Source organism: Haliotis rufescens, unplaced genomic scaffold (genome assembly GCF_023055435.1).
Source record: "Haliotis rufescens isolate VD_foot unplaced genomic scaffold, xgHalRufe1.0.p SCAF_1, whole genome shotgun sequence".
Lineage (NCBI taxonomy): Eukaryota > Metazoa > Mollusca > Gastropoda > Lepetellida > Haliotidae > Haliotis > Haliotis rufescens.
This window is the reverse complement of record NW_025963779.1, coordinates 25,025,227-25,036,420: the sequence shown is the minus strand read 5'-3', so window position 1 is coordinate 25,036,420 and position 11,194 is coordinate 25,025,227. Positions and strand designations below refer to the sequence as shown.

At 41.8% G+C, this 11,194-nt stretch overlaps 2 protein-coding genes across 2 annotated transcripts; both read right to left on the bottom strand.

Annotated features, from left to right (window-relative positions):
- Positions 1-1,817: 1,817 nt before the first annotated feature.
- On the bottom strand, positions 1,818-3,637 carry LOC124131676. The gene is made up of 2 exons (XM_048381898.1): positions 3,502-3,637; positions 1,818-2,706 (listed from the first exon to the last, which is right to left on the bottom strand). Exon 2 carries the CDS (start codon positions 2,695-2,697, stop codon positions 2,122-2,124), a length of 576 nt encoding a protein of 191 aa, XP_048237855.1. The 5' UTR covers positions 2,698-2,706; positions 3,502-3,637; the 3' UTR covers positions 1,818-2,121.
- Positions 3,638-7,284: 3,647 nt separating this feature from the next.
- On the bottom strand, positions 7,285-9,282 carry LOC124131678. The gene is made up of 2 exons (XM_046495121.2): positions 9,118-9,282; positions 7,285-8,207 (listed from the first exon to the last, which is right to left on the bottom strand). The coding sequence occupies exon 2, from the start codon at positions 8,196-8,198 to the stop codon at positions 7,626-7,628; it is 573 nt and encodes a 190-aa protein (XP_046351077.1). The 5' UTR covers positions 8,199-8,207; positions 9,118-9,282; the 3' UTR covers positions 7,285-7,625.
- Positions 9,283-11,194: the final 1,912 nt, after the last annotated feature.

Sequence of the window (11,194 nt, the reverse complement as noted above, 5' to 3'; positions counted from 1 at the left end):
CGTGCATGCACGTCGCTATATAAGTGCAATAATCTTGGACGCGACGTAAAACCCAATTTTACCTCACCTCACCTAAGATGAGGATAAGTTAGTGCGAGTTTCCGTATATGTAATATATGTAGTTTAAGTTGAGAGTGAATTGACATGTATCGGACCAGATCCTCGTACAGTGACAGTCTGAGTTTCAACCTACCTTCTTCATATGTGGATACTGCATCACATTAACTTCTTCTCCATTCGTTTTTGCAAGGAAATAGTCCAGTACTTATACAGTTACATATGACATTTTTAAGGTTACACTTACAAGAAGTTAACATCATTATGTCACATATGCTAGTGCTAGTGTTGACATTATGAACATTGGCTGAGGCTATGTATGCACATATAATTTGTTTCATAGGAGAGAAGCATGTGGTTGCCAGTCATCCGAGGAATAGTAGCCTGCATTTGTCTATGAATCCTGTTAGTGTCCACATTCCAGGATTTGCTATGGTTGAATCAGATTATGAGTTTTGGTCTAGATCTTGGATGACTCTGGCAAAGTGCCATTGGACATTTTCTATCTGAACAGTTTCTTTACCACGTCGTATGCCGCTTTGCAGCTCACACGCATAGAAGCTAGTAGAGAGAACCAATCGGTGCCATATTTCTACACATACACTAGGGTGGAGATCATAAGTATTTAGTCCTACAGACTTTAGTGAGCTTTCTGTGCGTCTTGCATTTTGTCAACATATCCTGTACATGTTAGTTAAATGTTTAGAATGACTTCCCCATATGTTACACAATCTGACCTGGGACACTACCCAGTTGAAATTTGGAGGGATTATGTTGGGAATTCAATCTACTGAATATAACAGTTTGGCTTTTTAGTGGCATTGTAAGTTAATCTCCAATCTTAAGCATACTGTGTAACAGTGTTAAGAGCAACTTGAAGACCTGCAGGGGATTTCCCAGACACATAATATACACATTCATGTAATGTAAAGACAGACATAATGCACCATGCTCTTTTCGAAATCCGAATTGTAGAGGGTCTGGAAAGGATTGACAATGTACCTTACACCATTCTTCCAATCGTTGTAAAATTACATTTTCAAATAGTTTTCCCAGGCATGATGTTAAAGTAATTCCCCTATAGCTTTTTGGATTAGATTTATCTTTTTTACCCTTATAAATAGAGATAACCATCCCAAGTCTGTATTTGTTAGGGGGATATTCCGTTTTGAGAATTATGTTAAATAAAGTAATTTCGCGAGAATATTAATGCCTGCAAACAACGAATTTTCATTTCACACGTTCTGGACCTGGACTTTTATTCTTACACAAATTGTGTATTTGTAAGTCTGTAAGAAAAGTAGAGGTGAAAAGTAGAATGTACCATCTGCAAACAGGATGCCACTTTACAAAAAAAGGTTTTTCACGTTCTGTCTTTTAGGGAAGATAAGACATGTCTTTGTCGCATAGTCAGCAATCACGAAGGCTTAGAATCAGTTAGATCACATTTAGGGTGAAGCTCTGATTCAAACAAAGATCATGGAATGTTTTAGGGGCTCAACTCTGCACTGCGATTACATGGCCTAAAGCCACCTGGACACCCGTGCCCCTATCCTCCTTTGCAAAATCACCAGACTCCTCTTACTCTAAAGGTCACGATTCTGACGGAAGTCAGCCTCAGTTTCCTTTAATGCAGAGCATCTAGTGATGAGTTAGTTATGTGTTGGTGCTAGCGATGCTCCAGATGCTGCATGGTTCAAAGAACACATCATGCGAATATGTATTCAATTTAAATCAGACGAATTGTGTTTGTATTGTATTTATTTCTCTATTGTCAGACTAACAAATACTGCTGCATGAACAATACAACAACAATCCGAGGGTTAGCTAGTCTACAAGGCAATCCGGTTGACCCAGCGTACATACATACTGAGCAGGCTCCACTGACCACACTGGACAGTGAACAAAAGCGGAACTGGGTTTCTTCTAACCGGAAGTGACTCCTTCTGGGTGTTATCTGTAGTTCGTGAAAATAACACCTTGTTGTGACGTCATCATAGCCGCGATGACGTGTACACCACGTAGAGACGTAACTGACAAAGCCTTGAAAGAAAAGTCAATATATTATGAATGGAAATCTTTGTAGAAAATGACTGAACTTACAATGGAACCATCTTTCATCTTGCCGCCCATGGGAAGACATCCGACTTGGGTGAATCCGCCAACAATTTCAATGATTTTAATCATGGCGCGGTTGTTGCTGAAAGTGTCCACATACATTCCCATGAAGTTCAAATCTTGAGCAAAGTCAACACACATCTGGAGACAAAACTCGCCGATTCCCTTGCCTCTCTCTGACGTCTTTACAATGATGAAAGGGTCGGCAACGCTGTTGCAGCCACGGTAATACTTGCTGATGGCCAACATAAATGCAGCAACCATCTCTCCACTGTCCTTGATCATTATGGCGAAGTTGAAGCTGCCGTCGATGTCTTTGCGGAATTCCTTCTCCGAGGAGTATTCATCCACCCCAAAACCATTGCCGCTCTGGGCCGCAGCTTGGATGAGGCCGAAGGTTTCCGACAGCTGGGAGTCGCTCATGGTGTCGATGATGACGAAGCGGCCGTCGGGGAGGGTGGTGGTGTGAGGGACAACGCCAGGGAGGCGCTTGACTTTTTCGACTTTGTCATTTATCAGCATGATGGAGTCCTGAAAAAAGAGGATACTTAATGTACAATGAAATACTCATGCAAGAAGAAAACAGAAAGGGAACTGTTAAAGTTATTGGAAGACTTTGCGTGAGTCTGTGACCTGAACAATTGGACATTGCACCCAATTTTGGAGCAATGGGGAATGCAATCTCTGTAAGTCTTTTCTTAAATGGAGGCTAAAATTTGAGGGTTGTGAAGGAAATGCTAACTAGCTCACAGTTATATGTACCTCCGTTTTAGTCGACAAATTCAGGAATCGAAATGGCAGTATGTTCCAGTAATGTTGGTGAGTGAGTGAGTGAGTGAGTGAGTGAGTGAGTTTGGTTTAACGCCGCTTATAACATTATTCCAGTTATATCACGGGAGGAAAATGTAAAATATGGGAGGAAAGCCCGAAGTGATCTCAGACGTTTACCACTTCGGTGAAACCCACGAGCACGGGTATGGTGCTGACAAACATAGAAACATAATCGGAGCGAACCGGGATTCGAACCCACAAGCATAGGTTTCTGGCGTGCCCCAGGGACGCAGCCCTGCACAGGTATAGTGCTGACAAACATAGAAACATAATCGAACCCACAAGCATAGGTTTCTGGCGTGCCCCAGGGACGCAACTCTGCACAGCGAATTGCGGCGCCTTGGACGACTAGGCCACCCGTGCCCCCTGTTCCACTATAGACATATAAGATAATTAGATATTACGAAATAAGTCACATAAAACATTTGAGGTAGATTCATCCACATTTCAAATTTCGATATTCGCGAGTATTGCAACAAGGATAGATATACTTACTTTGCAGTCGGTTTATAATCCACGGTATGTACCGGAAAACACCTGTCAGGTAACTGGAGACGGTGCCGTTGGTAGCAAAACTTGTCAGAGCTGCTGGAAATCTGTCTTGCAGTGAAGAGAGAAGTGTGATGATAGCCTTGATCACTTGCTCTTTTATACACATGCCGGTAGAAGGGGACGGAATGTCAGGACAAATCTCTGAGCGAGATTGGATACCTGTCTTCGTCATGTGATATCAACAATATTTCCCGCAGCCGCCTGGTCTATACATATGACGAAATGTGGTAAACATGTCAATCACAGGGCGTCATGCAGGATTTGACACATTGTCAAATAAAACTGTTATTTGCCAAACTAAATATTGTTCAGACAAATTATCGAAAACATTGACTTGGACAAAATTATCTTGTTTGTGTTGAGCGGCTGGGGATTCCCCAGGAAACGATTAACGCGGCAATAAGCATGTGGTAGACACGATTGAGTAATTTAACCACGAGGGCAGGGAACTGGTGTGGAATGGGTTTGGTTTTACCTTACGTAATCAAAGTTTAATACGTTACTGTTACACATACGAGAATGTCAGACTTGTGGAGAACTCTTGTATACTTGTGGTGTATTTAATAGTAGATGTGAGTTGGCAAACTACGTCGAAGGCGAGAATTCTTTCTTGTCATGCATATGGTCGTCGGATGATTTTACATGTGTTTCCACACGTGGCCAGTCAGTGGTTGATCATGGTATAATCCCCTACAAATCATGATAATTTCAGTCAATTTTAAGTCACTGATACCAACGTAATGCTAGAAAAAGGACATATATATTGTTGACATAGTCGGTGGTCATATGGAAACCAGACCCGTGAAGATCCGGGCTAGAATAGGTCTTCAGCAACCCATACTTGCCGTATAAGGCGACGACTATGCTTGTCGTAAGAGGCGACTAACGGGATCGGGTGGTCGGGCTCCCTGACTTGGGTGATGCATGTCATCGTATCCCGATTGTGTGGATCGATGCTCGTGATGTCTGGTCCAGACTCGAATATTTACAGACAGCCGTCATATAGCTGGAATATTGCTAAGTGCGCCGTAAAACAACAAACAAACAAAACAAACATATGGAAACCAAACTAGATCATGCTATGCTACAGTGGACATGTAGTATCGACGAAGTTAAAAAAGCACGATATCGTGCTTCCGCCGACAACACTGTGCGATATACAAAATATATGACGTCAAACAGTGATTTTCTTGGCAAACTTCCAAGCGGAACAGATTGACATAGCTTCAGTTGGGTTAACAGATCTTATTCAACAGAAAACGAAAAATAAAAAACCAGCGAGTAAGTCTTATTTACTAAATGCTAATAAACCTAATAAACGACGGATAGTAGAAAACATTGGTGGACTGAGTTCCTGACAGAACTGTGGAACGAGCTGTCTGCAGTAGAGAGAGTACGGTGCAACCTGAAACATGGCTAAATATCTAAACCCGATGAACGTCGACATGAATGTCCAGCACGCTAAGGTCGTAACCGCAACTGAAAAAGTGGATAAAGGCACATAATCCGTTCCATATTTCTAAGAAATCTCTGACAATAAAGAGCCGATTGTACGATTCCGACTATATCATGAGCAAGTGTTTATGAATCACCATTTAATAGTAATGATACTAGGTGTTCGCGAAAAGGTGAGCGTGTCCTGCCCCCCCCCCCCCCCCCAACCCCCGCCGCCTCCCCCTTTCCCACTTTGGTGGCACCTGTCAGAAACACATGCAAAGGCAAGTCAACTATTCACCTAAAAACACGGGAGCAATTTGTCACGCGGAGATCAGTTTGTCACTAATGCGTCAAATTTGGGAATGTCTACCACCTGTCTACCATAAAACGTTTTATAAAAACTTTTCTGAGGCCTTATATGTTATTATAACCTTGATGAAACAACTCCTGAGCAAGAGTCGTATGATGCTCTTTGAAATCTTAGTAGTAAGATCACGCCGAAGACCCGGGTTCGATTCCCGACATGGGTACAATGTGTGAAGCCCATTTCTGGTGTCCCCCGTCGTGATATTGCTGGAATATTGCTAAAAGCGGCGTAAAATCATACTCACTCACTCATACAAAAGTTGTAGAATCTAGACACATGCTTATGATATAACTGGAATCGTACAATGAACTCTGCTTTTAACAGAGATTACTTTTGAGTATGGAGTTCTTAAAAGCCGATGCCATCACCTAGCCAGATGGAACATATTTTGCTTTTCTTTCCAATGCGACTTTGGATGTTTCCACTGCTCTGCCTGTTGTTTAATCTCTGACTGATACCTGTCACCCAAAGACTCATCGATGGTTACAAAATGAGCTGGGTCTGCTTCACAGCGGCGTACAATTCACTGTGTAGAGTCGTCCCCCTTGGGCACACCATAAACGTGTCATCGTGCGTTCGAATCCCGGTTCGACCCGATTATGTTTCTAGGTTGATCACCACGATACCCGTGTTCATGGGTTTCAGCAAAGCGATAAACGTCTAAGACCTGCATCACTTCGGGCTTGCCACCTACACCAAGCTGACACGCCGTGATATAACTGGAAAACTGTGTAATGAACCCAACTCACTAACTCACTCACAACGCAGTAATCTCTCACGAGAGATGAGGCACCTGGAGCGTTTCTGATCAGGAGTCCGAAGACTTGGAACTCTGCGTGCCGAAGCCTTTGTCATGTCCAGTCCAGTTCAGAATGTTCTCAACTCTCTCATGAGTGAGTGAGTGAGTGAGTGAGTGAGTATGGTTTTACGCCGCTTTTAGCAATATTCCAGCAATATCACGGCGGGGGACACCAGAAATGGGCTTCACACATTGTACCCATGACGGGAATCGAACCCGGGTCTTCGGCGTGACGAGCGAACAACTCTCTCATGAGTAATGGTATCATCATTCATAATCAATTTTATGTATTTTATCAAGTTTCCTCAGTGGTTGCAGTTGGAAGTCTTTCTGATCATGCATCATGGATCATCTTCAGGGCTCTCTCCCCCTCTCTTGATGTCCGCTGCCAACAGTGGTGAAAGGAGGGTGCATAACTCCCTAAACTTGACTACATGTTCGGATACCTGGCTGTTGGAATTAACCATTTTAGCTGCAGATACTTGATGACAGTGTGGTAGCCAATTTTGACCATTTTCATCAACAGAGGATGCCTTAACAATTTGATGCATGCAGACATACATGTATGCTGCTTGTGTGTGTATTTGGTTAAAATGCGTCCTGTGAGCAGGAGGGTACAGTAAACTACGGTTATAACGAACTCAAAGGAACCACTAAATTTAGTTCGTTATAACCGTAGATCGTAATAAGCATATTTACAACATATATACAGCAAATGGACGGGGCCAAAAACACAGTTCGTTATATCCGTCAGTTCGTTATAAGCGTGTTCGTTATAAACGTAGTTTACTGTATTGTAGAGTAATACATGCAAATATGTGTTCAACTCCTCCTTCGTATAGGCTCCTAACGTTTCAGTAACCATTGATGTCATACTTTGGATGTGGGGAGCCATAGTCCGGGATTCGAACCCATGAACAACCCTGCACAACCCTGCCAGCCGTGTCTCCCACTGCCTTTGAAAAATCTCCCATTACCGAAAAGGACAAGATTCTCACGGACGTCAGCCAAAGTTTCCTTTAATGCCAAGCATCTAATGATGTGTTAATGTTGGTACTAACGATGCTACAGACATCATGGGTATTGGTATTTATTTATAAAAAAAAAAGAACGAAACAAATCGTTTTGCTAATATTATGTTTATTCTTTTTATTGCGAGACTAACAAATACTGTTGCATGAACAATACGTTTCTCATTGCACATTTCTATTCAATCCGATGTTTACCAGTCTACAAGGCAATCCGGTTGACCCAGCGTAGCTATATACCGAGCAGGCTCCACCATTCGCACTGGACAGCGAACGAAAGCGGAACTGGGCTTCTTCTAACCGGAAGTGGCTCTCTCTGAGTGTTACCTGTGGTTCATGCAGATAACACCTTGTTGTGACGTCATCACAGCCGCGATGACGTGTACACTACGTAGAGACGTAATGGAGATAAAGCCATGGAAGAAAAGTCAATAGTTTATGGATTGAAATCTTTGTAGAAGATGACTGAACTTACAATGGAACCATCTTTCATCTTGCCGCCCATGGGAAGACACCCGACTTGGGTGAATCCGCCAACATTTTCGATGATTTTGATCATGCCACGGTTGTTGCTGAAAGTGTCCACATACATTCCCATGAAGTTCAAATCTTGAGCAAAGTCAACACACATCTGGAGACAAAACTCGCCGATTCCCTTGCCTCTCTCTGACTTCTTTACAATGATGAAAGGGTCGGCAACGCTGCAGCCACGGTAATACTTGCTGATGGCCAACATAAATGCAGCAACCATCTCTCCAGTGTCCTTGCTCATTACGGCGAAGTTGAAGCTGCCGTCGATGTCTTCACGGAATTCCTTCTCTGAGGTGTATTCATCCACCCCAAAACCATGGCCGCTCTGGGCCGCAGCTTGGATGAGGCCGAAGGTTTCCGACAGCTGGGAGTCGCTCATGGTGTCGATGATGACTAAGCGGCCGTCGGGGAGGGTGGTGGTGTGAGGGACAACGCCAGGGAGGCGCTTGACTTTTTCGACTTTGTCATTTATCAGCATGATGGAGTCCTGAAAAAAAGTTAAAAAGGATACTTAGTATATAATGCAAGACAAAAAAGGCACATTATTTTTTATTGAATATTCGATTTTTATAGATAAGTTAACGAGTGTACAACAAATCACGGACACAAAATAAGATTAACATTTAATAAATCATTTACGTATCTAAAGGATAAATGAACCGCTAAAACGATTTCTACCCGTGAACTAGTCTGTCTTACAGACCCTGATACAAATATATCAGATACAGCCCATGCAAGTCTATAATGTTGGCAAGTCTAGATTACTTCATTATGAAGAGAGTCTCTGGGGTTCTTTTTATTATATTTTTATTAAGATAATTTAACAACTGATATTTCTTTTGTACGATATGTTCATTTCAGAGATTAGATGTTAGTCTACCCCTGAACTTAAATAAAAATATATAACTACATCGAGCGCTGACAAATACATGGTATGAACTGCCGCCATGTCGAGAGCAGCGCAGCATATCAACGCGAGAACATATTAGACTACGAGGACAATATGTAGTTTCAGGCATGTAAGCTGAGGTATTATTATGAGAAAAGCAACGTGCCTGTCGCATAAACACGTGGCCGAACACATAAGGTGAACACGTGCTGTTTTAGATGTGTTTGGTTTACAGCGCTACTATTTGTAATCATAGTCAGTTAGTGACACGAGGCGGACATATTTTCCGTCAACATACACTGTACATTCCTGTATTAAAGCCATGCATAACGAAACATAATTAGTTTTACAATCTAGAGTATTTACCTGACCTATTTACTGAGAAGGGTGAAATCGTCTTGGTTCAAATATCACAGGGAGCCGACTGTCAAAGCATGTTGAAAATCGCAACTTGCATATTAGCAATTTCAATATTCCCATATGATGCAACAACGGTTGATATACTTACTTATAAGAGTTTCGCACACAGTTGATAATCCTCAGTATATACTGGAAAACAGCTGTCAGGTGAATGGTCGCTGTGTCGTTGATAGACTTGTTGTCAGAGCCGCTCAAAATCTCTCTTGCAATGAAGGAGAAATATGACGATACCCCGATCGCTTGCTCTTTTATACACAGGCCGGTAACAAGACGGGATGTCAGGGGTCAATCTCAAAACGAGACTGAATACGCGTCATAGTCACATGATATCAACAATGATTCCAGCAGCCGCCGGGGCTGACTAAAACTACTGGCGAAATGCATTAAACGTGACACTCGCGGGGCCTCATGTGGAATTTCACACAGTGTCAAATAAACCTGTTATGTCCAAAACTAAATATCTTCCAGACAACTTATTGAATTATATACTGCGAAAAGAGCATCATGTCTGCGATCTGTGGGTGGGGATTCCCCGGTAAACAATTAACGGTGAAATCAGCATGGGGTAAACAGGTTTGTGTGATATTGCCTCGAGGATCGTGAACTGCGCTTATATATTCTCACGCAACATTACGAGGGTGGGTTGAATTTGGCTTCACCTTATATAATGTTGACGTTTTGAATTTTCAGTGAATCACGTCAACAATAACAATGCGTTTACAATATACAATATACATAATACTACATACACAATATATGCAATTATGCGATAACTGCAACATTGCACACTTAAATAAATTGTACATATGAAAGAATAATTAAAACGTCAGCCCTCAATGATAAAAGTGTCATATATATCACGGTAATGACCCATGCATTGCACACATATGGTATGTGTGTGTCTGTATTTGCTGTCTGATCTCCGTCTCATATCAACGTGGAAAACAACGTGGTGGTCAGTGTTATCTCAGGATTGTGATATACGTATATGGATTGCTTCACGCAGTGATCGCCTACACACCTCTACCCAAGCAACACGTCGACTTCATGTCGAAATAATGATTTGTATTTATCACAATAAAAAAAAAGTTTCATTGGTTTATTTCAGCAGTGAGTGCAAGTTTCAATTTTTTTATATTATGAGTATAAATAATATTTGATTTATGTGATAAATATATGAATATTTCATAACATGAATAGATATCTTCTTTGAGTGTTTTACATAGACCCAGATAGAGGAGTGGGACCCACCCATCCACCATACCTTTTCTCGAGAATAGTACTGAAGAATTATACATTTGAAAATTGCACAGGTGATCGGCTATGCTAAACGTATAATACCACACTAACCAACTCATTTGGTTTATATTAAACTATATTATATACAAAAACTATTACACATTTTTGAATTGCCAAATCACAATATGCGACCTCCCCCTCCCCACTAAACACACACACCTTCAATAGAGACTATATGTCAATGGTGATGCTTTTCTTGACTATGCTGTAAATTAATTAAACAAGCATAGGTGTTTGAAATGTAGAGAGACATTTCAGTGATCCATTAAATAATGTTCATCACTATTTTGAATAGCCAAATGGAATCTGTTTCGGCGGTAAATCGAGAGTATTCTTTGGCGTTGACGTTTAATGTATAACAAACTGTACCTTACCCTCAACAATATGCTCTGACCCTAAGCCGTCCTATAACGCAATTTTATGTGACTATTGGGAAATACTTTTTGTACCGCTGTTCCTCTTTAAGCTATTGTTTCCATTCTCTGACGCAGTGGTTCTTACTGAAGGTTTTATTAAACACGGTTGGGTGGTTTCGACAAATAAGCCCGACCAGGTGTCTGGTTCATCGCAGCAGGGTAGCACCTTGCCCCCAACCCTCGAGCATATATTGTCTAAAGAATGCTTGCCCCGGGCTTGCGGGGGGGACCTGAAGGAGATATACAAAGGAAAGGGGAGAGGCTTTGGACAATATACGCTAATGTCGTCAGTTTGCCCCATGCCATTCCTGACGGGGCAGATTTCTTTCAGAGTGCATATTAAGTCTGGTTCTCATTGTGCAGAGGATATCATGCGTACAACGTGAACTTTTAAACTCGCCATCGATTCTACTGGAATGTTCGCCAAAAACAGCAGGCGTAATCCCCGCT

Excerpts from the sequence above, each read along its gene's own strand:
- LOC124131676 (XM_048381898.1), bottom strand. The coding sequence starts at position 2,697 with ATGCTGATAAATGACAAAGTCGAAAAAGTCAAGCGCCTCCCTGGCGTT.
- LOC124131678 (XM_046495121.2), bottom strand. The coding sequence starts at position 8,198 with ATGCTGATAAATGACAAAGTCGAAAAAGTCAAGCGCCTCCCTGGCGTT.